The 26,692-nt window shown below is 42.6% G+C and overlaps 1 protein-coding gene across 2 annotated transcripts in view; it reads left to right on the top strand.

The window, feature by feature from the left end:
• CMKLR2 (chemerin chemokine-like receptor 2) overlaps positions 1 to 25,506 on the top strand; it is a 45,012-nt gene extending 19,506 nt beyond the window's left edge. The window contains exons 1-3 of one of the 2 annotated variants that reach the window (XM_043577615.1): positions 7,438 to 7,655; positions 14,594 to 14,666; positions 23,925 to 25,506. In XM_043577615.1, the coding sequence (XP_043433550.1) occupies positions 23,955 to 25,022 (1,068 nt within the window). In that variant the 5' untranslated portion in view covers positions 7,438 to 7,655; positions 14,594 to 14,666; positions 23,925 to 23,954 and the 3' untranslated portion in view covers positions 25,023 to 25,506. Of the gene's footprint in view, positions 1 to 7,437; positions 7,656 to 14,593; positions 14,667 to 23,924 lie in introns of those variants that run through there. The other variant, XM_043577614.1, reaches the window with a different exon arrangement.
• Positions 25,507 to 26,692: the final 1,186 nt, after the last annotated feature.

Here is a 26,692-nt window from a genome sequence, read left to right as displayed (position 1 = left end):
GATCATGACCTGAACCCAAATCAAGAGTCAGACACTTAACTGACTGAGCCAGCCAGGCGCCCCTCTTTTCTCTTTTAACATGGAACTATCTTTCTATTTGTTTTTCCTTGACAAAGACTAAATAGACCAGGCCTGATGTCTTGAAGAACGTTCCTATTTTTCAGTGTTTTTCAAATTTGAGTCTTGTGACTTAATGTCACAAGAACGGAGGAAAATAACACAGTTTGCTTTTAATTCGATGATTTTAAGTATTAATACAGAGAAAGTAATTTTTTAAGATATGCACTACCTTTGCTAGAAAGCCATTGAAGGCCTGCTTTTATATTCATTATTAATAAAGGAGAGTCTTAGAGAAGTAAAGAGATAAAATCATTTATTACACCAAATTTATTACCCATATTTAAAATTGAGTTAACACAGTATTTGTGTGAGTGTGTGAGTATACATAGCCAGATACTATTTAACCTTCACATTTTCTTCTCTAACAAAGAATGAAAGAAAAAGCTGCTTTGTTGGTTTTTTTTTTTTTGCAATTTGCAAGTGAAAACAGGAAATGAAAGAATCATATTATCTTGTCCCATCATATTATGTTGTACCATAATCACATTATATTATATTGTTACTAAAGCTTCTTTAGTTCCTTAAATGTAGCACTCATTATAAGCAGCTCTAATCCTCTTAAAATATTATGACTCATTCATTATAACAAATTAAGGAAGACATGAGACACAAGGATCTTTTCAGATTATTTCCAGACAAGCTTCTTTAACTAATGTCCCTCAATTGAGCTAGTTATAAGTTTTCTGGTGGAAAAGAATTACCTCTGCTAGGTATTAGTCAAATACTTTCAAAATTTGTCAATGGCCACCACCATGACAAAGGGACAGGGGTATCTTCCTTTCTCCTCCCTACTTTCTTCCATCCCTCCTTTGTCCTTTTTCCCCTGTCTTTAATGGAAAGAATTCACTGCTAAAACTATATGATAGTGCTCATTTTCCACTCAAACTAAGATATATCCCATAAACATTAAAGGAAATCTTCAATATAGGAGCCACAAGTGCATATGAGATAAATATAAAGCTACAGACTTGCTACTGTTATGTGTAGGATAAAATATAATACAGATTTGGTCAACTTTGCCTATTTTGAGCCTATATATTTTGATTCAGCATCATTCCTTGAATATTCATTGTGTTTAAGCCCCTGAACTGGACCCTCTGATGAGTCACAAATTTGATTGATTGACTGGTTGATTGATTCACTTATTTATTCATTCATTCACTTTTATAGTCTCTACAACTAAAGCAAGTTTAGGAAGGAGAAGAAGGTGGTGGAAAAATATGTGTGTTTCCATAGGAGCTTAACTAGTAAGTGGGCTACATTATTATTCTTAGATTCCATAAGCCTAATTTTTAAAAGAACACCATGCTATTTGAGGCACGTGGTTCCCATATGCACAAAATATGCCTATTCCAACTCCTTATTCAGGTGACATGAGCAAAAATAGCAGAGTAAGGACCTCTGAAAGTTCTCTCCTCCAGAAAGCAACAAGAAACTGGCAAAATGGTCACATTCAACTTTTACATAACTCTGGTATTTACCCAAAAGCTTGCAGCAATCTGGGAGTGTTCATTAAAAACAAACAAGGGGTTGCCATTTGTAACTATGTGGATGGAACTGGAGGGTATTATGCTAGGAGAAATTAGGCAGAGAAAGACAAAAATCATATGACTTCACTCATATGAGGACTTTAAGAGACAAAACAGATGAACATAAGGGAAGGAAAACAAAAATAATATACAAACAAGGAGGGGGACAAAAGAGACTCATAAATATGGAGAACAAACTGAGGGTTACTGGAGGGGTTGTGGGAAGAGGGATGGGCTAAATGGGTAAGGGGCATTAAGGAATCTACTCCTGAAATAATTATTGCACTATATGCTAACTGATTTGGATGCAAATTAAAAAAATAATAAAAACAACAAAAAAACCCCAAAAAACAAACAAGGGGTGGGGTGCCTGGGTGGCTCAGTTGGTTAGGCAACCCATTTTGGTCAGGTCATGATCTCACGGTTCGTGGGTTTGAGCCCTGCGTCAGGCTCTGTGCTGACAGCTCAGAGCCTGGAGCCTGCTTCGGATTCTGTGTCTCCCTCTCTCTGCCCCTCCCCAGCTTGCGCTCTGTCTCTTTCTCTTTTTCTCTCAAAAATGAATAAACATTAAAAAAATTGAAATAAACAAACAAGGCCACCTAGGTGGCTCAGTGGGTTAAGCGTCTTGACTTTGGCTCAGGTCACGATCTCACAGTTCCATGAGTTCGAGCCCCGCATAAGGGGCTCTGTGCTGACAGTTTGGAGCCTGGAGCCGGCTTCGGATTCTGTGTCTCCCTCTCTCTCTGCCCCTCCCCAACTCGCGCTCTGTCTCTCTCTGTCTCTCAAAAATGAATTAAAAAATTTTTTTAAATAAAGATACATAAAAACAAACAAAAACAACAAAATTCAAAACTACTCAATCACAGTAAAAGAAGTGAGCTGTGTGGCATTTTTAACTTGCCCTGGTCTCATCCTGCTTTGCAATAGTCTTGAAAACCAGCAGCCTGCATTCGTTCTCCACGAAGACTAGCAAGCAGCCAGGCAGCAACTGAAAGGAACAGAAAGCAGTTGTGGAAATCCTTCAAAGCTTCATCCCCAGAGAACTGTTCTATGACCTGTCTGGTGGCTTCTTGGAAAAACTCACTTGCAAGACTATCTATATTTGACCTAAGTCAGCTCACCTACTGTGAAAAGCTTTTTCCCCAGAAGCATTTGTCAAAAATAATAACAGGCAGTTACTTAGCTTTTCAGCTGCCTGAGGTGATGGACACCAGTGGAGGGAAAGCATTAGACTAACCAAAAGCTTTAAAAGAAAGACTGAGGAATGAGACATACAGAGAGGCCTTGAAAAGCTCTGATGTGTACCTGAGAATCCAGAAGGCCACATGCAAGTATAGGCTGTGCTCATGCCCAGGGTTCTGTACATGACCAAAAAAGCCAGGAAAAGGCCCTAAGCTTTCACCTCTGGATGACCTTGAAGGTTCTGCAAGCAGAAAATAGAGGCTAAAGCGGAGCTGAAAAGTGTGCCCCCAACATGCAGACAGAGCCCCTCACCAAAACCTGGGAGACTTATTGGTTCCAGGCATTTAAGGAAATGTCCAGGTCCTACATTATATATTCTGAGCTTTGCATGGTGGTAACAACAAAGGAAAGGTTGCATAAGCCATGGGACAGTCTACAGCTTTGACGTCTCTCTGGATTCCTGATCCCTCCATTTCAGTTCAGGCCACTAAGAATTTTCCTTTCTTTCTTGCCAGTTCAGCCATAATTTAAAAAGATGATTTTCGGGGACACCTGGGTGGCGCAGTCGGTTAAGCGTCCAACTCTTGATTTCAGCTCAGGTCATGATCTCGCGGTTCCTGAGCTCGAGCCCCACGTCGGGCTCTGCACTGACGGTACAGAGTCTGCTTGGGATTCTCTCTCTGTCTCTCTGTCTCTGTCTCTCTATCTGCTCCTCCCCCCCTTGCATGTGCACACTGTGCCTCAAAATAAATAAATAAGCTTTAAATAAATAAAACTTTGTCAGCACAGAGCCCGATGCTGGGCTCGAACCCCCAAACTCACGAACCCACAAACCGTGAGATCATGACCTGAGCTGAAGTTGGATGCTTAACTGACCGAGCCACTAGGTGCCTCTGTTTAATCTAGTGTTTTAGAGGTTTTGTAGTGAAAAGTGCTTTAAAAATATCCAGAGTAGCTAGAGTACCATACTGCCAGCAACATAACTCCACCAAGCTTTTGAGCTACTAATAGCCTTCCTAAGAAGGTTCTACCTACAGGGTCACTTCACAACTGAACGAATGTATTAAGGCACAAAAAGTTATGTAGACTGCAGTGACTACATTGTTGGAGAGTTCCATGGTCTTTTTCTGCTATTCAGCTTCAGAGCCAGGCTCGAACCAGCTCCTTTTCTCTCCTTATCTTTGAGGGGCCCCACCAACTCAGACACCTTCTGCTCCCGCCATAGCTGACTCTGCCCACTTCTCTCGTCGCACATCTCTCCAACTGCCATACTTTTTGCTCCACAAACATTTAGTTTTATCTTCAATCTTTTACTGTTAATCACTAGAAGAGAATAGCAAATAACAGAAACACGGTCAATATGAGAAATTTACAAGCATTTCATAATTTTACGAAAGGTCTTAGAATCATGGTCCTGATTTCCTTCTAGAATGAGTTTTTGTCTTTCTGATTTTATTCTTTTAGGGAGTTGTTCTCTATTTAGGTGAAGGCCCCAGGGATCCTGTTTTCAAAAATGACCCTTCTTCCTCAATTGAAGACACACGGGTCTGTGGATGCTATCAAGGCAGAACAATATGTATCCGTCTCCTCTCCAGAAGACATTTGGTACCTCTGAGAATCACCAGATTGAATTATCCCCAAATCAGTCGTCCTTTGTCCTGATCAGGAATATTATGGCCATTATTTATAATCCTATTATTAGATGATCAAAACACCTACATATAACCTAGACTTTGATAGTGGTCCTACTTGGTTAACGCAAGGCTTCATTTCCTTCTGCAACATTGATTTCATAATATGTTAGGGCTTTTTCCTCTTCGCCTTTTATTTTTTAGCCTTTTTCCCTATTTTCCATCTTATTGTCTCTCTGTGCTACATTTTAGGCACCTGCTTCACATATATCTTCTTTTTTTTCCTTTTTAAGTTTATTTATTTATTTTGAGGGAGAGACAGCACAAGTAGGGGAGGGGCAGAGACAGAGGGAGAGAGAGAGTCCCAAGCAGGCTCTGCACTGGCAGAGAGAGGGGCTCGAACCCATGAAACCATGAGGTCATGACCTGAGCCAAAATCAAGAGTCAGACGCTTAACTGACTGAGCCACCCAGGCGCCCCCAGATATATCTTCAGGTTTACAGTCTCCCTTTGGCTGGGTCTACGCTATTATTTTATGCATCCAATAACATAAATTTCAATATTAACTTTGTAATTGCTAGAAGTCCTGCATGGTTCTTTATAAAACTTTCTTGGCCAAAGTAAATATTCTGCCTAAAATCCTAGTAATGTTAGTGCTTCTGTCTTTAGTATTTAGGTATTTATTTCGACCCATCCTCCTCGGCATTCAGATATTTGTAAGTGCTCCACTTTACATTTTTTTCATGTATAAAACGAAAGGAGTAGATTTAAATTGTCTCTGACATCTCATTTCACTTTAATAGACTACAATTCTGTGATCTTTAGCCATACTAACTTCACTGTCTTTCTTTCTTTTTCTTTTTAATGTTCATTCATTTATTTTGAGAGAGAGGGAGTGGGAGAGGGGCAGAGAGAGAGAGAGAGTCCCAAGCAGGCTCCACACTGTCAGCACAGTCCCTGACGCAGGGCTCAGTCCCGCAAACCGTGAGATCATGACCTAAGCTGAAATCAAGAGTCCTACGCTTCACTGACTGAGCCCCCCGGGTGCCCCTACTTCACCTTCTTCCAAAGAGATTAAAGAATGAAAATTGGTTTGTAAAGGGAGCACTCCCATTTCCCCAACTAAAAATGGCAAGTTGCAACAGATGAAAAGAAATAGACATGGCAGCCACATCTTTGGGAGTCAAAATGAGAAATAAGAAAAGTGTTTCCCTTCACAGTACATTACACGTGAAAGAAATTTTATACTGTCCTCTCCTTTTATCCTTCATGCCACCCCACCCCTCCAAGAACACTTAGTGAAGGCAGCACGGCATATATTCATTGATTGGGAAATTACCGCTAAGCCACAGAATCAGAAATGTACATTCTGACCAATGGCCAGGAGAGCCATCGAACTGTATCCGGTACAACATTAGAGTAACCCAAACAGAGTTTCAGGGTTGGTGGTACTTTAGACATCATCAAGCAAGCCCAGTCACACTGAATTCCTGGTGTCCTCCTACAAAACCCTCGATCTGTGGTTGCCTCATTAAACATCTCCAAGTATGAGAAATGTGCCATCATCTGACCCAGTTCTGTACTAGTATGAAAGCTCCACGGGTTCTGTTCACCACAAGTCACTACTCTTTCTTCAGGGCCCAGAACACATAGCAGATGCTCAATAAATATTTTAAAAGATGTTTTCTGATAAAGGGCTCCTGGGTGGCTCAGTCGGTTTAATTAAGCGTCTGACTCTTGACTTCGGCTCAGGTCAGGATCTCACAGTTGGCGAGATGGAGCCCTGCGTTGGGCTCTGCGCTGACAGCACGGAGCCTGTTTGGGCCCTCTCTCCCTCTCTCTCTGCCTCTCTCTCTTTCACTCAAAATAAATCAAAATAAACATTAAAAAATAATTTTTTTGAGAAATATTTTTTAAATGAATAAATGCCAATTTTTAACCACTATAGTCTTCAGAAAGTTTGCCTTCTGTTGAGCTCAAATATCTGTTTCTCTCATGTCCTTAGTTTTGCTCTCCAGCCAGATAAATTTCCCTCATCTGCATGCCAGACCTTGACCCGCTTGAAAAAGTGATCCTACCCAGGGGCGCTGGGCTGGCTCAGTCAGAAGAGCAAGCCACTCTTGATCTTGGGGTCATGAGTTCGAGCCCCATGTTGGGTGCGGAGATTACTAAAAAAATAAATTAAAAAAAGGTTATCCTGTTCTTTCTTTTCCAGAATAAATAGCTTCCACCAATTGATTCAGTGTTCCTCAACATGATACAGTTTTAAGCTTTCCCTCCACCCTGTTCTCTCTTTTCTGGACATGCTCCAGTTTACCATCGTTCCTCTTAAACTGTAATTCTCAGAACAGAATACAACAACCCCGGGTGCAACCTGACCAGTTCAAACAGAGTTGGACAAACACTCCCTCAATTCTATTAAAAGAGCTCCAGGGAAAATTCACAGGGTTTTGTTTGTTTGTTTTTCTTCTTTCTTTCTTTTTTTTAAGCAGTCACATCCCTTTCTTGATTCACATTGAGCTCACGGTCAAGGAGAAATCTTGTGTTGATGCAGAAATTTAGCACGTCTAAATGTTGGAACCCGTTGCCCCAGAACACTAGTCTCCGTGCCTTTGGCGAGTGCCACACACTGTGGAAATGTGAGTAGAGGTGGTTGAGTGGGACCTTGCCCAGGTGGGCTACATCGACTCCCTTCTCTTGGGTGATAAGAAGGCACCCGGGTGGCTCAGGTGGTTAAGCGCCCGACCATTGACTTCGGCTCAGGTCATGATCTCACGGTTTGTGAGTTTAAGTAAGCCCTGCATTGGGCTGTCAGCGCAGAGCCTGCTTGGGATTCTGTCTCCCTGTCTCTGCCTCTCCCCCACTTGCTCTCTCTCTCTCAAATTAAATAAAAATAAACTTTAAAAAAAAGTATATTTTTTAAAAAAGCCCTGCAAAAGCCATTAGTCCATTTTTCTGTATCTCTTTGATGTAGGCTTACCAGATCCATCTAAGGAAAAAACTTCAGGGCCCATAACTGCTACCTAAGCACATTACCAGCTAGGAAGACCTGTCAGAGAAGATGATTTGCTTTGTACAGTAACTGACATAAAGTTCAACGTGGGTGTTGCTTAACAAGTGAATTCTGAAGTGAGAGAAGAGAGATCATTTCTAACGAACATTCTGAACACTGCCTTACGGTCTCATTTTCCAGGTGCGTATGGTGGAATTTGATTTTTGAGAAGTAATAGAAAGGCCATTCTGGATATCTCTTTTCAGAACCTTCAAAATTTTATTATCTTAATGGAGACAAAACTAAAGTGTCTTCAACCCAAGCTATCTATGATTACTGTTAATGTGATTCTGCATGGTGGTTTTGAAGATAAATGTAGCAGTCAGAGAAAGACAAATACCGTATGATTTCACTCATATGCGGAATTTAAGAAACACAACAGATGAACATAGGGGAAGGGAAGAAAAAATAAGATGAAAACAGAGAGGAAGGCAAACGATAAGAGACTCAGATACAGAGAATAAATTGAGGGTTGCTGGAGGGGTGTTGGGAAGGGGGGGTAAATGGGGGATGGGTAGGGGGAGGAGCTAAATGGGTGATGGGCATTAAGGAGGGCACCTGTTAAGATGAGCACTGGGTGTTATATGTAAGTGATGAATCACTAAATTCTACTCCTGAAACCATAATTACACTATATGTTAACTAGGATTAAATTAGGAAAAAAAAGATGAATTTAAAATTGCCGTGCCTTTTCTGCTTTTAATAATTTTTGATAGTTGGACTTTAGGCTTAAAATGGTTTGTCTGATTTTGTCTTGTTAGAGAAAATCTGTGATGAACAGAAAAGATACAGGAACCTGTTCTAAAAGTAGAATTTAAATTTTTTTTTATTAGTATTATATTAAGTGTTTTGTTACTGAGTTCCTTCCAAGTTCCTTGCCAGGAGATTAACTGCTTGTGTTATATTTCAATGAAGATACATTATGTTACTTGGATAGGTGCTGATCTGAGTACCTGTGAAACCCTTGGCTTTTGAGTTATCCAAAGTACTGAGCAGTAGGAACAGTGGATACATACATACGTCCATTCTTTCTCATGAGCCACCATGCTTAATGACCTTCACAAGACCCCATTTCTTTTCCTCAAGTACTACACCTCTGTTTCTGGGTCAGCATGAGTCCTATCAAATATGAAAGAAAGATACTAAATAAATGCAAATTCTTTTACTGTATAGTTACTGGGTCCGGGACCAATTTACAAAATAATGTAGTTAAGAGGCCTCAGAAGTGGTTCTTTCCTCTCTCTTTTCTACCGCTCTAGAGCGTTAAGTAAACGGAAAAGATGCCAATTATAAAATGAGCCAAGAACAAGGGAAAGCTCTTAAAATACAGTCATAAGTTTTACCACTGAACTGCAATCTATTGCTTCCTTCCTTCCTCCCTTATTCCTTCCTTCTACCCTCTCTTCCTTTTCTCCTTCCTTCCTTCTCTCCCTCCTTCCTCCTTCCTTCCTTCTTTCCTTCCTTCCTTTTGTCCTTCCTTCTTTTCTTTTTCTCTTTCTTTCTTAGTCAAGGAAAGAAAAGGAGAAAATATAAATGCTTTCTCTCCTTACCTTCTAGCTATGCAAACTTAGGCAGGAAGAACTAGTTAGGAAGTGGAGATTCTATTTCTCCTGCAGCTCTCCAGCTGTTTTGGGTACGGTTGCATGTTTATAATTTTTTTCTCACAGATGTTACATTTTATAAAATCTGACTCATTAGGGTGGTACTAGTATCTTTAGATGGAAAGAAATCCCTGAGGGCTGGATGATTACACAAGTCTGCTTCACTAAAGACCTGAAATATTTGAATAGAATATTTCCCAGAAAAAAAAAAAAGAAGCAATAAGAATTTGCCATAATTAAATAAATCAAAGAGCAATGATTTCAAATTCTTTTTTTTTTTTTTATGGGAAGAATGAAGGACGGATAATATTCTTGTTTGGGGAGGCTTGATTTTTATTTGCAGAATGTTTTTTTTTTTTAATCTTTTTTTTTTTTAACGTTTATTTATTTTTGAGACAGAGAGAGACAGAGCATGAATGGGGGAGGGTCAGAGAGAGGGAGACACAGAATCTGAAACAGGCTCCAGGCTCTGAGCCGTCAGCACAGAGCCCGACGCGGGGCTCAAACTCACGGACCGCGAGATTATGACCTGAGCCGAAGTCGGCCGCTTAACCAACTGAGCCACCCAGGCGCCCCTGCAGAATGTTTTTAATTTGTGTGGACTTTTCATTCTGGAACTTGGGTCTATAATTTTGTTTCAGTGTGCAACAAGCCCCCCCCCCCCATTTATTAGAAGACACTTTTCGAATGCCCACTCTGTGCAAAGCACCGGATTTGGTGCTGCTTGGAGTAGTAAAAGACCTAGAATACACTGTCCTGCCATCTTTTAGCTTCTCATAAAAGTCTACAATTAAATGTCACCGGGGCGCCTGGGTGGCTCAGTCAGTTGAGCGTCTGACTCTTGGTTTCAGCTCAGGTCGTGATCCCGCCATTTATGGGTTTGAGCCCCACGTCAGGCTCCGCGCTGCCAGTGCAGAGCCTGCTTGGGATTCTCTCTTCCTCTCTCTCTGTCTCTCTGCGCCCCTTGAGCACTCTCTCTCTCTCTCTCTTTTTCTCACAAATGATTAAATAAGCTTAAAAAATTAAAAAAAAAATTTTTTTTTCAACGTTTATTTATTTTTGGGACAGGGAGAGACAGAGCATGAACGGGGGAGGGGCAGAGAGAGAGGGAGACACAGAATCGGAAACAGACTCCAGGCTCTGAGCCATCAGCCCGGAGCCCGACGCGGGGCTCAAACTCACGGACCGTGAGATCGTGACCTGAGCTGAAGTCGGACGCTTAACCGACTGCGCCACCCAGGCGCCCCAAAAACATTTTTTTAAATAAAATTAGATGAGATGCCTGGGATCCCAAATGGGAAGGGGACTCATCCAAAGTCCTGCATCTGGCGACACACAGAACTAAGACTTGGTGTCTCCTTAGTTCCAGTGCTCTTTCAACACACCAGGCTACTTAGTACCTGTGGACTTAAGTGGCAGGGCCAGCACCAGGGTGAGTCAACTGATGCAAAATTGTACAAAGTACCAAAAACTGCATTAATCAAAATGAATGCAAAAAAAAAATCTGCTGAACAAAATACCAAAATTTTAAGTGAAGTCAGGATCTGGCCCTACACTTGTCTGACCCCGCCTCGCTTGCCTCACCCTAATCTTGGCCCTGTGCCGTGCAATCTGAACTTTTGGGTGGACCAAGGGGGACAAACGATAAGGAAACATTCCCATAAGTGGGATAGTTGTAAAGTATTATTGTAATTGTAAGTTGCAAAGGAGTCCTTGAATTAATTTATAGAGTGAGATATCCAGATGTTCAGAGATAGATCACAAACTATCCACAGTAGTGTATTGAGGTAAATGGCTCTCATTTGTTTTAATAAGAAACAGACTGTAGGGCGCCTGGGTGGCTCAGTCGGTTGAGTGTCAGATTTCGGCTCGGGTCATGATCTCACAGCTCGTGAGTTTGAGCCCCTTGTTGGGCTCTGTGCTAACAGCTCAGAGCCTGGAGCCTGCTTTGGATTCTGTGTCTCCGTCTCTCTCTGCCCCTCCCCTGCTTGTGCTCTATCTGTCTCAATAAATAAAGAAACATTTGAAAAACTAAAAAAAAAGGGGCGCCTGGGTGGCTCAGTCGGTTGAATGTCTGACTTCGGCTCAGGTCATGATCTCGTGGTTTATGGGTTCGAGCCCCGCGTCGGGCTCTGTGCTGACAGCTCAGAGCCTGGAGCCTGCTTCAGATTCTGTCTCCCTCTCTCTCCGCCCCTCTCCCCTCACACTCTGTCTCTCTCTCCTTCAAAAATAAATAAACGTCAAAAAAGAATTTTTTTTTTTAACTAAAGAAAGAATGGTGTTAAAGACCCCTTCTTTGTGCGTGCATCAGTGCCTTCTGGAACATCCCCAACCAGCAGCCTGCCTGTGCCGAGCCCCCTTAGTGCCCACCCAATGCGACGTATCTGTTTGCTCCATTTGCTGTTTGGTAGATTTTTTAACATTCTCTGTTTTGAACAGCTATAAATTCTTGCTTCTACGAAGCCAAATTTTCTTGGCTGTTATGCCAACATTTTTTTGTCCTAGCTCCAACATGAGAAACACAGTAATGTCTTACTTTTTCCTCCTCTTAAAGTATGTGAAGACAGCTATCAGACTCCTTCAGTTTTCCTTTCTCACTGGTTTCCTTCAGCCATTCCAGCAAAGATGTAACTTTTCAAGGGCCCTCGGTCTCCTAGGTCCTTCCTTTTACACTGCTTTCACCCTCCGGTGGTCTTTTCAGAATCTGTTTTGCCGACCTCAACAAACTACTCCTGATACAGATTGACCATGACAAAGTGGAGAGCTGAGGTTGCCAGCTTTGCAGTTATTAGCATGAAATAATTTTAAATGTTCATGACGAATGGCTCCAAACCATCAAAATAATGATTCTGGCACCCAACTGTTTGGTAATGACCAACTGGAAAGACTTTCAACTTAGGCTTTATTTTATCTTCCACGACTACACTTCATCCCACACTCCCTCCTACGTCCTCCCAGTTTGGTGGGGGGGTGGGGGGGGTGGGGGGGAGGCAAAACTATTGTCAGGCATTATATAAATATATATTGTAAGGCATAATCTTCCATGAATGGGAGGAAGTTCTAGCACCGTTGCCCTTCCCACCACCCCGCACATTTTTGCCGTTGTGTTGAAAAAAACATTACTGTTGCAACCAAAACCAGTTTCTCTTCCACCTCCACGACCAAGTTCACTTACTACCTCTCTGAATGATAAACAGTATTGTTTTGTGAAATGGCTGCAACTTGGGTCTGTTCTACAAGTCCCTTGACTTTTGTTCCTTCTCCTGCAGGAGAATAGCCTTCTCTTTCGTTCACAGAGGAAATATCTTAATATAAATTAAAATAAGAATCCAATGGCTGCCCAGTCTCCACCCTAAACCCAGTATTGCCCCTATTCTGTAAATGTCATTGACAATATGTGATTAAGAAGCAAAATGTCTTTAGTGCCAAGTAATGATGAAATAGAATAGCAAACAGGTATGGTAGCTGCAGACTTCCACTGTGTGGCCCAAACTTTTCTGAATTTAAGCCATGGGTGGCATCTATTTATGAAAAGTTATGTACTCTGTGAGGTGCTCTAAAATCCATTCTTCAGGAGACACAACACTGCCAGGAGACACTAAAAAAGGATTAAAGCTTTGGTGTTGATTGTTTATATGAATGAAAATATCCCAAAACTGGGAAAACTCGGATCTCCAGTAGTGGTCTAGTCATATGCTCTACAAAAATATGGTTACACAAGTCCTGTGCCATCAAGGTTTTCTTTTTTTATTTTTATTTTTTAACGTTTATTTATTTTTGAGACAGAGAGAGACAAAGCATGAACGGGGGAGGCTCAGAGAGAGAGGGAGACACAGAATCTGAAACAGGCTCCAGGCTCTGAGCTGTCAGCACAGAGCCCGACGCGGGGCTCGAACTCACGGACCGCGAGATCGTGACCTGAGCAGAAGTCGGCCGCTTAACCGACTGAGCCACCCAGGCGCCCCAAGGTTTTCAAATTCAGTACCCATATTCCTTCTGCTAAAAAATTACTTGAAAAATCCCTTTTCAAAGAAATACTGATTTGAGGAATTCTCTTTGCTGTGACTAAGGCTTTGAAACATTACATTATTGATGATGGTGATTCTCCCAGACTCTGAATAAAATTTGGAAAAAAGTGAGATAAAGACCTAGACTATGTTGGGGTACCTGGCTGGCTCAGTTGGTAGGGCATGTACATCTTGATCACAACTCTTGATCTCAGGGTCATGAGTTTGAGCCCCATGTTGGGCATAGAGCTCACATTAAAAAAAGAAAGAAAGAAAAATGTAAAAGACCTAGACTATATCTTTATTCAGAGGTAAATAAGTAGCTTTATAAATGAGAGAAGTAAGAAGACTATAATGCTCTATGGTATTCTATGTTTTCACCACTCTTGGCCAGATTTGGGGATAATAATGGCAGCCCCCAACTCAAACACCTTCAGAAAACAGGCATCTAACAATGTGTGAACTCCATACAGATTCAATATTTTGAAAAATAAGAAGCCCACAAAACAAAACGAGTGTCTGTTTATTTATTTATATTTTTTAAAGGTTTTATTTATTTAAGTGATCTCTGCACTCAGCATGGGGCTCCAACTCAGGACCCCGAGATCAAGAGTCGAATGCTCTTCTTTTTTTAAATGTTTGTTTGTTTTTGAGGGAGAGAGAGCGTGCAAGCAGGGGAGGGGCAGAGAGAAAGGGGGACAGAGGGTCCGAAGCAGGCTCTGCGCTGACAGTAGAGAGCCCGACGCGGGGCTCAAACCCACGAACCTCGAGGTCATGACCTGAGCCAAAGTCGGACACTCAACCGACTGAGCCACCCAGGTGCCCCAGGAGTCGAATGCCCTTCTCACAGGAGCCAGCCAGTTTCCCGCTCTGGTTAGTCCTGAACTGGTGATAATCCATAGCTACAATTACTGAACACGCTTAATGTGCCAGATACTGAGCCAAACCACCTTTTCAGGATTTCCTTTTGTGATTATCACAGCAACCCTATGAGTTAGTGCTATTACTATGCCCATTTGTCAAATGAGGAAACTGAGGTTTTGAGGGAATCGCTGATTTGTCTAAGATACCACAGCTAGGAAGAGATGGGACTAGGATCTGACAACAGGCATTCTGATTCCAGAGCCCATAGACCACTTTATTGCTGGATATTTATTTCTTTATTAACTTCTTTGCGAGAGAGAGAGAGAGAGAGAGAGAGCACAAGAGTAAGCAGGGCCGGGGCAGAGAGAGAGAATCTCAAGCAGGCACTATGCACCACGCCCAACGTGGGACTCAGTCCCGTGACTCTGGGATCCTGACCTGGGCGGAAATCAAGAGTCAGATACTCAACCGACTGAGCCGCCCAGGTGCCCCTATTGCTGGATATTTAAATTATATCTGTGTGTTAATTAGCTGAAAGTCTTGCAGAGAAATTAAGCCTAAAAGTTTCTCCCTGACCCAAGGTTAACCATTCTCTGTTTTCTCCCAGCCGTCCACAGGGCCATACGGATTGCACAAATCTGGATATTATCTTCTGGGTGGAGCATTAAAACAACTGAAACGTAAGTAGACATTGACTTTTCAAATATGTGCTTCGTCTTCTTCAACTGTCCAAGCGAAGCGTGGGGGTTACACTTCTAGTCAGCCGGCAAGTGCCTTTTATGAAAAGACCTTGATCCCAACAGAACGAAATAGGTATCATTTCATTTCCACTCAATTCACTTGTGGTTTTTTTTCCCATAAAGGAAGAACTCTCTCCCAACCCCACTGCCTTTAAAAGTGAATAAAACATCTGTATGCCTAAAATTAGTTGGCTCTTCTATCTGAGGTGGACCTTAATGCCAGCTGCATAAAAAAGTTATTGTGAAGGTTAAACGCAGTTTAGCGAGGCTTCCTGAAAGCTTCTATTAATTTCCGAAGTGAACGTCTCTCAAACGATGTCTCCCTCATCTTTATTCTCACTCTCATGCCTAAGGCCCTTCCCTCTTTGTCTTCAATCGTGGCAACATTCTCCCAAACTGCTGCCGGATGATCCTTACAAAAACAAAGCTTTGGCGATGTCACTCCCAGCTACACACATTTTTATTCGTTCCCAACTGGCGACGGAATGAAATCCAAATACTTAAGCACGACATTCAAAGGCCTTCGTTACCAGAACACTCCCTTTCTTTGAGCCAAACCAAAATACTCCCAGCCTCCTAGTATGCCAAGGGCGATCGTTATTTATCTTCGTGTCTGACATTAAGTAGTAGTAAACGACATAGGAACGACAGATAGGCAAGATGCTTCTCTATTCAGGTGTGTGTCATGCCAGGGCTTGGGATGGGAGAAGCTCTGTGGCAATCACTATTCTACCACCTCCCAAACAACGGGAGCCATCAATCTCACCCCCAGCCTTTAATTTCCATTTAAACTTCCCTGGCTTCCCTTAAACAATCAACAGGTGCCTTTAAAAAAACTTTGCCATACTTCAACATCTTCCAAGCAGAGACTGTTCAACCAAAGGGTAGCAAAATACTCTACTGGTGTCAGACATCTTGGGTATAATCTGGGGTGTGGTATCGAGTTTACATTTGATAGCTAGTGGAAAATACTGAGCAATGCTCCCAAATAACTCCCCCCAGCTCCCCTCCCTCCCCCGCCTGCCGACACACACATACACATATGCTTTTCAAAAAAAATCTCTCTTCCCTAAGAAGACAGCCCTTGAAAAATAAAGTTTTGCTGGGTCACCGATCTGTGGTTTTCACCAGAGTTTCTCTGTCATGTCCATTGATCTGTTCCACTCATTTCTGTCATTCATTCAGAAGCAAAATACATGTCCCCTCAAGGTTTTCAAAGGAGACACATTCAGCTCTTCAATTCTTTTTTACCAGGTTTTTAGGGAACCCTACACGGGCAATCCACATAGACAAAGATCAACAACACCATATCCTTCTCTCTGTTCAAAGGAGTTTAGAGACTAAATTCTCTTAAGATTCTGTTAGGTGTACATTTTTGCAGTGGTCCATAAAAATCCATCTAACTCATCATTGTGGAACTAAATTAAACCCCCTTGCACTCACCAAATGTTCTGCCAGAAGGAATCCTTGTGTTTTGTCAAGGTAGATACACAAAATGTTTCCCTCTATCGCCAAGCCACAGTTAAAAGTTTAAAAGTTTAAAGCCACATTTAAAAGTTTAATGATACACATTTCTACCAGATGTCCTTCCCCCAAATCATCTGGGTTTTACAGACTATTTATCACCACACTTTTCTGCCAGGATTCTTGCAGTGAAATCTCTTTGTTCAGAAAAGAGTTCAGACTTTACTATCTATTAAATCTGAATTGATCAGAGACCAATTTATTTAATTAAAAATACAGTTCTCTGCTCCAGGACCAGACATTGGCCACTTGAGTATCTGGGTAAATGTAACCCAGGAATGTGATAACTTGGGTCCTCTCAGAATCCGAATCCCTGCAGTAAACATCGCTCTTCATACTGTTTGGAAACCAAACCACAAACCTCAGGGGTAGTCCTCCGACCTTTGCTCCACACCGAGCATTTATCACCCATTTCTAACAGACTTGATGGATCTGCATATATGCACACCCACCGCGTAGCCTGGCACCTAGTTAAGTGGCTACTCAAGAGCTTTTACGGTCACATATATCTGTTAGTCTTTATCTCAGGCACAGTTATTTATTTGCCTTTCAGCAGCACATATGGTTTAAGACAAATACAGTAGCTATTTCCTCTTTTCATGCAAGTCTGAACATCTCATCTTGACATTCTTATTGTGCTGTTCCAAGCATTTCCAAATTGAGAAAGCTATATGAGGTCTCAGTGGAAAGTCACTGCCAGCCAAGACTGTTTGCCTCTGCCTATGTAATAAATGACAGGGTTTCCTTTAAGCCCGGGTTCAAAGACTTAATTCGCTTGCTATTCATCTCCCTTTCTGGTTACGGCCCAGCAAGGCTCATTTCTATTGCCCAGATGTTTCTCCAGTTTCACCACTGAGTCTGATTGCCAGCCTTCCATCACTTCTCAAAAAACATGTGTGTTATGTGTGTGTGTGTGTGCATGTACCCACATGATTAGATTGAGGACACATTTTTTCATGCTTTCTTTTTGTCTCTCTTTTTGCTCTTTGTTTTTAAAAAAAAAATTTTTTTTTAACATTTATTTATTGTTGAGAGACAGAGAGAGACAGAGCACGAGAAGGGGTGGGGCAGAGAGATAGGGGGACACAGAATCCGAAGCAGGTTCCAGGCTCTGAGCTGTCAGCACAGAGCCCCACGTGGGGCTCGAACCCCTAAACCGTGAGATCACCACCCCAGCCGAAGTCAGACGCTTGACCGACTGAGCCACCCAGGTGCCCCGAGATTGCAGGTGTAATTTTGAGATTGCATTATCCATACTTTATTTGTACTCTGTCTCGTATGTGTACAGTTTTATTTTGCAATCATTTTATTTCTTTCTAGATACAGGGCACAGTGTTAAGCAAAGATTACAAATTCAAGTGCTGACAGTATTCTTGAAAGTATCATAAATGAGTGATTTGGAAATGGTGGTGACTATGGCAAATCAGAAAGTACATTTCTCATCTAAAGAGGAATGGAGGGGCGCCTGGGTGGCTCAGTCGGTTAAGCGTCCGACATCGGCTCAGGTCCTGATCTCGCGGTTCGCGAGTTCGAGCCCCGCGGCGGGCTCTGTGCTGACAGCTCAGAGCCTCGAGCCTGCTTCGGATTCTGTGTCTCCCTCTCTCTCTGCCCCTCCCCTGCTCACGGTCTGTCTCTCTCTGTCTCTCAATAATAAATAAATGTTAAAAAAAAAATTTTAAGAGGAATGGAAATGCTGCTTTGGGTAAGAGAGACTCCCCCCTTACAAAGGCAGCTTCTTCCTCTTTCTGCTGTCCCTAAGGGAAGATTCCCCGCTTTCTCTCTGCCAGTACGTTTCCAGGAGCCATGACCATTGCTAAGAGTAGCTCCTTCCTTGAGGGTTTCTTACAGCCTCCCTTCACGGGAGGCGGGCACTGCTAGGTCTCCAGCCCAGTGCTTCAAGGCAAGGTCTAGAGGAGCTAAGTTAGTTAGGATACAGGCCCCGCTGCTTTACCAGGAGCCCAAAACAATAGTGGGGCAAATATTTTCTCACTTAGTCACGTAGAGAAAGGAAGTCCGAAGAGGTAGGGCCTCTCTGCTCCTTGAGGTCATCTGACGGCCCAAGCTGCTTCTAGCTTATGAAAAAAACATGTTTCCCTCATCCACGTGGTACGAGATAGCTCCTCATTGGATCCATGTCCCAGCCAATGAGAAGAGGGAACACAGGGTGGTAGAGGGCCTTAGACTCTGGGACAGAGGGCCCCTTAAAAGCTGGGGGTCCTTTTTGACGCTCCTCTTTCACACCTGATCCACCAAGGAACCTATGGATTCTGGCTTCCAAACAGAGATAGGATTCAGCCCCGGGACACCCGGGTGGCTCAGCCGGTTAAGATTCCGACTCTTGGTTTTGGCTCAGGTCATGATCTCGTGGTTCGTGAGTTTCAGTCCTGCCGTGGGCTCTGCGCTGACAGTGTGGAGACTGGGATTCTGCCTCTCCTTCTCTCTCTGCCCCTCCCCCACCCCTCTCTTTCGATCTCAAAATAAATAAACGTAAAAAAAAAAAAGGAATCCAGTCCTTTCTCATCACTTCTGCTACCACCCTTATCCAAGCCACTCTCCTCTCTGACCAGGCGTCTCGCAATAATCTTCTAACTGGTCTTGCTACTTCTATATTCGCTTGGCCGCACTGCCACCACCACACGCAAGAGTCTATTCCCAGCAGAGCAGAAGGAGGCATTGTTTGATAATAGAAACAGATTACGTTTCACCTCTGCTCAAAATCCTTCAATGGCGGCCCATTTCCCTTAGAGTGTAAGCCAGAGTCCCTCAGCGGCCTTCAACCGTCCACACAATCTGACCTCCCCCGCATCCTTCTTGCTTCCTTTCTTCTACTCTTCCCCTTGCTCCCATCGCTCACCCTATTCTAGCTCTACTGGCATCTTTACTGTTTCTGGAATATGTCAGAGGCGCTTCTGCCGTAGGCTTTTGCACTGGCTGTTCCCTCTGCCTGGAACACTCTCGCCTACAAGATCCACATAACAAACTCCCTTACCCCGTGCCCCCCGTCTTTTGTGGTTGCCATCTTCTCAAAGAGTCCTTCTCTGTCCACTCCACTGAAAGTTAAAAGCACCTTACCTCTTCCCTTTATTCTGTTCTTTTCCCCCCAGTTTTTTCTATAGCCCTTACCACCTTTTAACACATCATGTCATTTGCTTTTTTATTGTCTATCCCCTTCTGCTAGAATCTAAAAACTAAGAGGGAAGAAATAATTGTCTCATGTAGTGAAGAAGCACAATTCACTAGAATAGTCCCTGAGAAATGGAGGCGTTTACTAAATACGTACTGAAATGATCTTGTGGTTCATGAGTTCGAGTCCCACATGGGGCTCTGTGCTGACAGCTCAGAGCCTGGAGCCTGCTCCAGACTGTGTCTCCCTCTTTCTCTGTCCCTCCCCTGCTCATGGTCTGCATGTCTCTGTCTCTGTCTCTCTCTCAAAAATAAACATTGAAAAAAATTTTTTTAAATACGTACTGAATGAATGAGTGATTACAATTCAGAAATGGTGGCTGCCAGCACTAGGTTAATGTTATGGGTTGAATTGTGGCCGCCCCAAAAAGATATATTGACGTCTTAACCCCCAGTATCTCACAATGTGATCTTATTTGGAATTAGGGTGTTTACAGAGGTCATCAAGTTAAAACGAGGTCATTAGGGTAGGTCGTAATCCGGTATGACCAGTGGCCTTATAAAAGGGGGAAATTTGGACACAGAGACTCACACAGGGAGAACGCCATGTGGTGATGAAGGCAGATATTAGGGTGTCACATGTACAAGCCAAGAAATGCCAAAGTTTTCCAGCAAACCACCAGAAGCTAGGGAAGATTCTCCCTCACAGACCTCCCTCAGAAGGAAACGACCCTGCCTGCACCTCACTTCAGACTTCCAGCTTCCAGATTGTGAGACAAAAAATTTGTTTTAACATTTTCGGATTTTTTTTTAAGTTTATTTAGTTATTTTAAGAGACAGAGAGAGAGAGCATGGGAGGGGCAGAGAGAGAGAGAGAGGGAGAAAGAGAATCCCAAGCAGGCTCAGCACTGTCCGTGCAGAGCCCGCTGCGGGGCTCGATCTCACGAACTGTGAGATCATGACTCGAGCCAAAATCTAGAGTTGGCTGCTTAACCGACTGAGCTAGCCAGGCGCCCCTAAAATTTTAAGATTTTAAGTTTAGAGCACTTGGTCTTGTCAACCCTATGAAACTAATATAGTTGCTAGATAGGTGGGTAGGTGTGAGACTTGGAAACTTAATTAGGTCCGGAGGTGCCTATAAACTAAAGCAACATATCAGCAAGGTATAAGAATTACACAAGATTGGGGCGCCTGGATGGCTCAGTCGGTTGAGCATCCGACTTCGGCTCAGGCCATGATCCCGCGGTCCGTGAGTTCGAGCCCCGCGTCGGGCTCTGTGCTGACAGCTCAGAGCCTGGAGCCAGTTTCAGATTCTGTGTCTCCCTCTCTCTGACCCTCCCCCATTCATGCTCTGTCTCTCTCTGTCTCAAAAATAAATTAACGTTAAAAAAAAAAAAGAATTATACAAGAATACGTCCTTAAGGGTTAACTGTCTGTCCAAGTTCTCAGGAGGACAGTTGCTGAACTCTGCCTTACTTGTCTCTTTTCTCCATCCTACCCACACCCCTCACCATCATCACCACACAAAAACATCTGCTCTAAATCGTAGGGGAATTCCTAGATTATATTTCCTGTGAAGGTGTCAGCTGGGCAACATTTAGCAACTCTTGAAGATCTTTCTCCAGCTTGCACTAACTGGGCGTTGTGTCTAGTCAACTCATCTGCTTTCTGGAAGATTGGGAACCTCTGTGAACCTCAGGGTTTTCTGTTCGAAGGGATTCTGAAACGGACGAGCTAGGGCACTCATTTGCAAGGTGCTGCCCCCCTCCACCAAGAGAACTGGGAAAAGAGGTGGTTGGTGTCGTTCGGCAGGTCCTATGATCATTCTGGCCCAGTAGGGTCAGTAATGGCATTGGAAGGGAGAGGTTTCTGACTTTTGGTGAGCATAATCGTTGTAGTGCAGTTAGGGGTCTTCCACTGGCTTTCTGTGTTTGGAGAATGAGGTTCCTTCTGCCTCCTGCTTAGGATTTTGTAAGGTGATTTAGACTGCCACCTGGGTGGACCGTTGGGCTGCAGAATTCCTAACAGCCTAAAAGGTCATAACCACCAGGAAGGTGAGGGTGTCCCAGTATATAGGCAGAAAACCAAGACAGGGAGTTAGACATTAGGCTAGAAAAGATTTGACACAGAGGAGGGTCAGGGACCAGAAGCGGTGGGCAGAGTTAGATCCCAGACCTGCAAGCAAAGGGCGGCAAGAAAGAAGCCAATTCTTGCTCCCTGAAGTAGGGTACATGAAGGAAAAGACCGGGTGTCAAGAGAAAAGCCAAGATCCTGGGGGTGCTCAAGGTCAGAGAGACTCTGGCGATGACGGTGACTTGGGGGTGAACTCACAAACTCTCCTGTTGCCTTTGGTTCTGAACGGGGTTTATAGCAGAGCCAATCATTTCTTCAGCCCTTGTTAAGCACCTGTGATATGTTAAGACTTTGCTAGGGACCATGGGGTTCAGAGGTGACAGGCATTGTTCTCAAGGAATTGAGAGTTTGGTAGGGCAGAAATCAATGATAAACCAATGACAATATAGTATATTAAGTACAATAAGAGCACAGTGTCGTACACTATTGTAGTAGCTAAGAGCTCAGGCTCTGTTTTCAACAGATCTGAATTTAGATCCTGACTCTCCGGTTATTGGTTGTGTGATCCTGAGAAACTCACTAAGCTTCTTCAAACATCAGTATCCTTTCTTGTAAATGGGAATAGTAATAGGACCACTTACCCACTTTATAAGAGTCTTATGAGAATCAAGTTATATCATACATGCCTGGCACCAAAACAATTCCCAATAACATTGACTATTATTTATAATAATAGTTCTTCTTATTATAATTATCTGGGGGAAGGTGATGTCAAGAAATGTTTCTAGGAAAAAGTGGCATTTGAGCTGAATATTGAAAAATAAAGAAGGGTGGCTGGGTCTGGGAGGATGCTAATGAATTGCTTTTAGTTAAAAAAAAAATTTTTTTTTTAATGTTTATTCACTTCTTTGAAAGAGAGAGACAGAGCACAAGCAGGGTTGGGGTGGAGAGAGAGGGGGACACAGAATCTGAAGCAGGCTCCAGGCTCTAAGCTGTCAGCACAGAGCCTGACGCGGGGCTCGAACCCATGGGCTGTGAGATCATGACCTGAGCCGAAGTCGGATGCTCAACTGACTGAGCCACCCAGGTGCCCCTGCTTTTATTTTTTAATTATGCCCTGCCAGATTCCTCAGACAATTTTAGGTGGGATGATAAATTCAGCGTTAGCAGGAGTGTGAGATGTCTCTGAGCAACATGGGACATTTTGACCTCTTCATTCTAACCCTACTGTAATCCCAGATCTTATATATTTGCCCCATTCATGATTGTAGCTCCATGAAATAAATGCAACTATTCATCTTTTTTTTCTACTTGATTTTGAATATAACAGACAGAAATAACAAGAAATAAAATTGAGGTTGTTAAAATCGCACCCAGCAAAACTTGACTCTGATTGAAAAGATGCCTTTTCCATCTTCTTAACCCTTGATAGGAGGGGGGAGAAAAGGTCATGAAAGAGAACTTAAGTTTGGGTGAAATTATAATAGACACATTTTTGTATGGACAAACATAAACAAAATAAAATGATTAATAAATCAGATTTTTTCAGGGCTCCTGGGTGGCTCAGTTGGTTGAGCCTCTGACTCTTGATCTCAGCTCAGGTCATGATCTCACGGTTTGTGAGTTTGAGACCCAAACTCCGTGCTGATAGCACGGAGCCTATTTGGGATTCTCTTTCTCCCTCTCTCTGCCCCTCCGACCTCTCCAAATACATAAATAAACTTTAAAGAAAAATCAGATTTTTGTTGTAAATGTAAAAGATCATTAATTCAAATTACTTCAAAGGAATTTCAATAAAATAAAATTTTAAGTAAAGCTTAGCTGCACTCTATGGGAAATTGATACAGAAATTAAATGGTCATAGTCAAGTTTACTCCCAAGGATACCTTTTGGTTGAAAAGCCTTCCATACTGACATAATTCTTATGGACATATTTGCATTCATAAACATAGAATCAAAACATCAATGGATACAAAATAGGGTATTAAAATCTCTAGCACCTGTCTGTGACATCCAGGTGGGCGGATTGATGAAGCAGTTGGAACTCTGTCCATAGCTTGGGAAGTCAGGGTACCACTAAGGGATTTGAAGTCATCACCGTGTAAGTATTCATCTGTTTTCTTTTGTACCTTCCATAAAATAATCGTGCAGAGTAAGAACCTAATATATGCCTATCGAATGTTAGATTCTCTCTAGTCAGGCCTATAGGTCTTACGGAGAGAGGAATTACACCTGCATCGTTTTAATTTGGCATTTACTGAATACTTTACAAAAATCAATTCTTACAGCTTTGAGAGTAATCGGAGCAAACTTGAGGTTCACCAAGATTGGACGTCTGGAATATAATCACAAATCTTATCCCAAAATATACTTTTTCCAGTTCATAAGATGCAATATTTTTAGCCTGGCGTTCCTTATTCACTGAACATTTCCTCTGCTTTTAAACATTGTTTTCTTTCTTTTAAAATTTGCTTCTAGATATACCCTCATTCTCCACTTGACAAGGTCATGGAAGATCTAGACGAAACATTATTTGAAGAATTTGAGAACTACTCCTATACCCTGGAATATTACTCCTCAGAGTCTGATTTGGAGGAGAAAGCCCACCTGGGAGTTGTTCACTGGATCTCCCTGGTATTATACTGTGTAGCATTCATTTTGGGTATTCCAGGAAATGCCACTGTCATTTGGTTCACGGGGTTCAAGTGGAAGAAGACAGTCACCGCTCTCTGGTTCCTCAATCTGGCTATTGCGGATTTCATTTTTCTTCTCTTCCTACCTCTGTACATCTCCTACGTGGCCATGAATTTCCACTGGCCCTTTGGCATCTTGTTGTGCAAGGCCAATTCCTTCATTGCCCAGCTGAACATGTTTGCTAGTGTTTTTTTCCTGACGGTGATTAGTCTGGACCGCTATATCCACTTGGTCCATCCTGTCGTATCTCATCGGCACCGAACCCTAAAGAACTCCCTGATAGTTATTACATTCGTTTGGTTTTTGGCTTCTCTAATGGGTGGTCCTGCCCTATACTTCCGGGACACTCTGGAGTTCAATAACCACACTCTCTGCTATAACAATTTCCACGAGTATGATCCTGACCTTACTTTCGTGAGGCACCATGTTCTGACCTGGGTGAAATTTATTGTTGGGTACCTCTTCCCCTTGCTAGCAATGAGCATTTGCTACTTGTGTCTCATATTCAAGGTGAAGAAGCGAAGCATCCTGGTCTCCAGTAAGCATTTCTGGACCATCCTCGCTGTGGTCATGGCCTTTTTGATTTGTTGGACTCCTTATCACCTGTTTAGCATTTGGGAGCTTACAATCCACCACAGTAGCTATTTCCACCATGTGCTTCAGGCCGGCATCCCCCTCTCCACTGGCTTGGCATTCCTCAATAGTTGTTTGAACCCCATCCTCTACGTCCTAATTAGTAAGAAGTTCCAAACACGCTTTCGGGCCTCGGTTGCTGAGATACTAAAGCACACGCTGTGGGAAGTCAGCTGTTCTGGCACGGTGAGCGAACAGCTCAGGAACTCTGAGACCAAGAACCTGTGTCTCCTGGAAACAGCTCAGTGAGTTATCACTCTTCCACAAATCAGTACAAAGCTTTTATGTGGGTCCCCTGACAAATGCTTTCAGGTTATTTGGTTCCAAGGTACAGAACTAACCGTATCTTTTTGTTGTTATTTTTAATCAATTTATTGGGATTACATTTTTGTGTGGGTATAATAAACCTTAGGAAAGATCTTCATTTTTTTCCCCCCTGCAACTTAAATTATCTGTCATTTTTGTTAATTATACCATATTGGATTAGTCACCACTGGTGACACAGTATCAGCTATTTTTTTAAATCTTAGTAATTTGGAAGTCCTAAATCTTAATATTAAATATATGATTAACTCATTTCAAAAGTGTTAAAATATGTGCTTAAGCTCACTTCAGTTTTGCACAAGGAACCTATTAGACGTGTCTTCAAAATGCAGCATGTACTTAATTTCTTCATTTCATGAAATCTATGTATATACATTTATAAATTAAAGTAATGGTTATAGTAGCTTAACACATTGTGAACTATTAATGCTTAGTGAAGCGTCCCAAAATCTAGTTGCTTAAAATCACAATTTATTACTATTATATCTCATAAATCTGAGTCCGAAATTCAAATAAGGCACAGAGAGATGGTTCATCTCTCCACTTCACAAGGTCTGGAGCTTTAGCTGGACCGGGATGACCCCAGTGGCTGAGGTTGGGAACAACTTGTCTCCTCTGCCCTACGGTCTGTTCTTCCCTTCTTCTCTTCTCTTTTTTCTTCACAGCTTTTCCAGCATGGTACGTCGGGGTAGTCAGACTTCTTATATGGCACAGTGTAAGGCCCTAAGAAGCCAAGGTGGACATTTCTAGGCCTCTTAAAGACTTTGTCCGACCCCTGATGCAGTACCACATCCACTGTACTCTCTCGGTCCAAGTAGCCACCAGGTCAGTTCAGGTTCAAGGGGAGGTGACCCCACCTGTCAATGGGGATATGCTCCTATCCTTAATCCCTCATGGTATCAGTATAATTAACATTTTTGGAAAACTCTGGGTATGTGCAAGTATGCGTGACATTGCTGTAAACGTAAAACCCGACATCTAGAGAGTAGGTAGGCCAGCCCAATCTCAGAAAGATTTCAGAAAAAGAAAGCATGTGTGACATAGTGAGTTATTTCTACCTTCTATTCCTATAACGGTATTGATGTAGGCACCAGTACAAGACCAATGAAGTATACCTTTACGTCAGTGAGTGACCTCTTCATGGTGCAACAGAGGCATGTGGCACTTAACAGTTTAGAAAGTCTAGAGATCAAACCTGCATGAAAATAATGCTAGAACAAGGTAGACGGTAGTAAGTGCCAGAAGAAAGCCAAGAAAAGTGTAGATTGTTCAGAGAGGAAAGAGCACCCAGTATAGAAGTGAACAAACATTGGGGTTGCTTGATTTGGGGGTTTCCTAAGGATCCTGTTTCTGTCCCTTGTCTCTGCTGGTATCCTTGTCTTTTATGAATACAAACTCTGCTACTCACTGCAATTTTTAAAAGCATTTGACTTTCCATAATTTCCGGATTTTATTTTCAAAATTGGGAGGAGGAGATGTATTATTTCTTGAGTCAGTATCCTTTTTCATTTCATCTCTCAGCTTTTGGAAATGCTAGTCTCAGATCTTTATTGGCTCTGTTCTTTACTGTTGGCCCAGACAACAATCAGATCTGG

This window comes from Prionailurus bengalensis, chromosome C1 (genome assembly GCF_016509475.1).
Source record: "Prionailurus bengalensis isolate Pbe53 chromosome C1, Fcat_Pben_1.1_paternal_pri, whole genome shotgun sequence".
Classification (NCBI taxonomy): Eukaryota; Metazoa; Chordata; class Mammalia; order Carnivora; family Felidae; genus Prionailurus; species Prionailurus bengalensis.
Note: the sequence above shows the minus strand (reverse complement) of the source record. Positions and strands in the feature narration are given on the sequence as shown.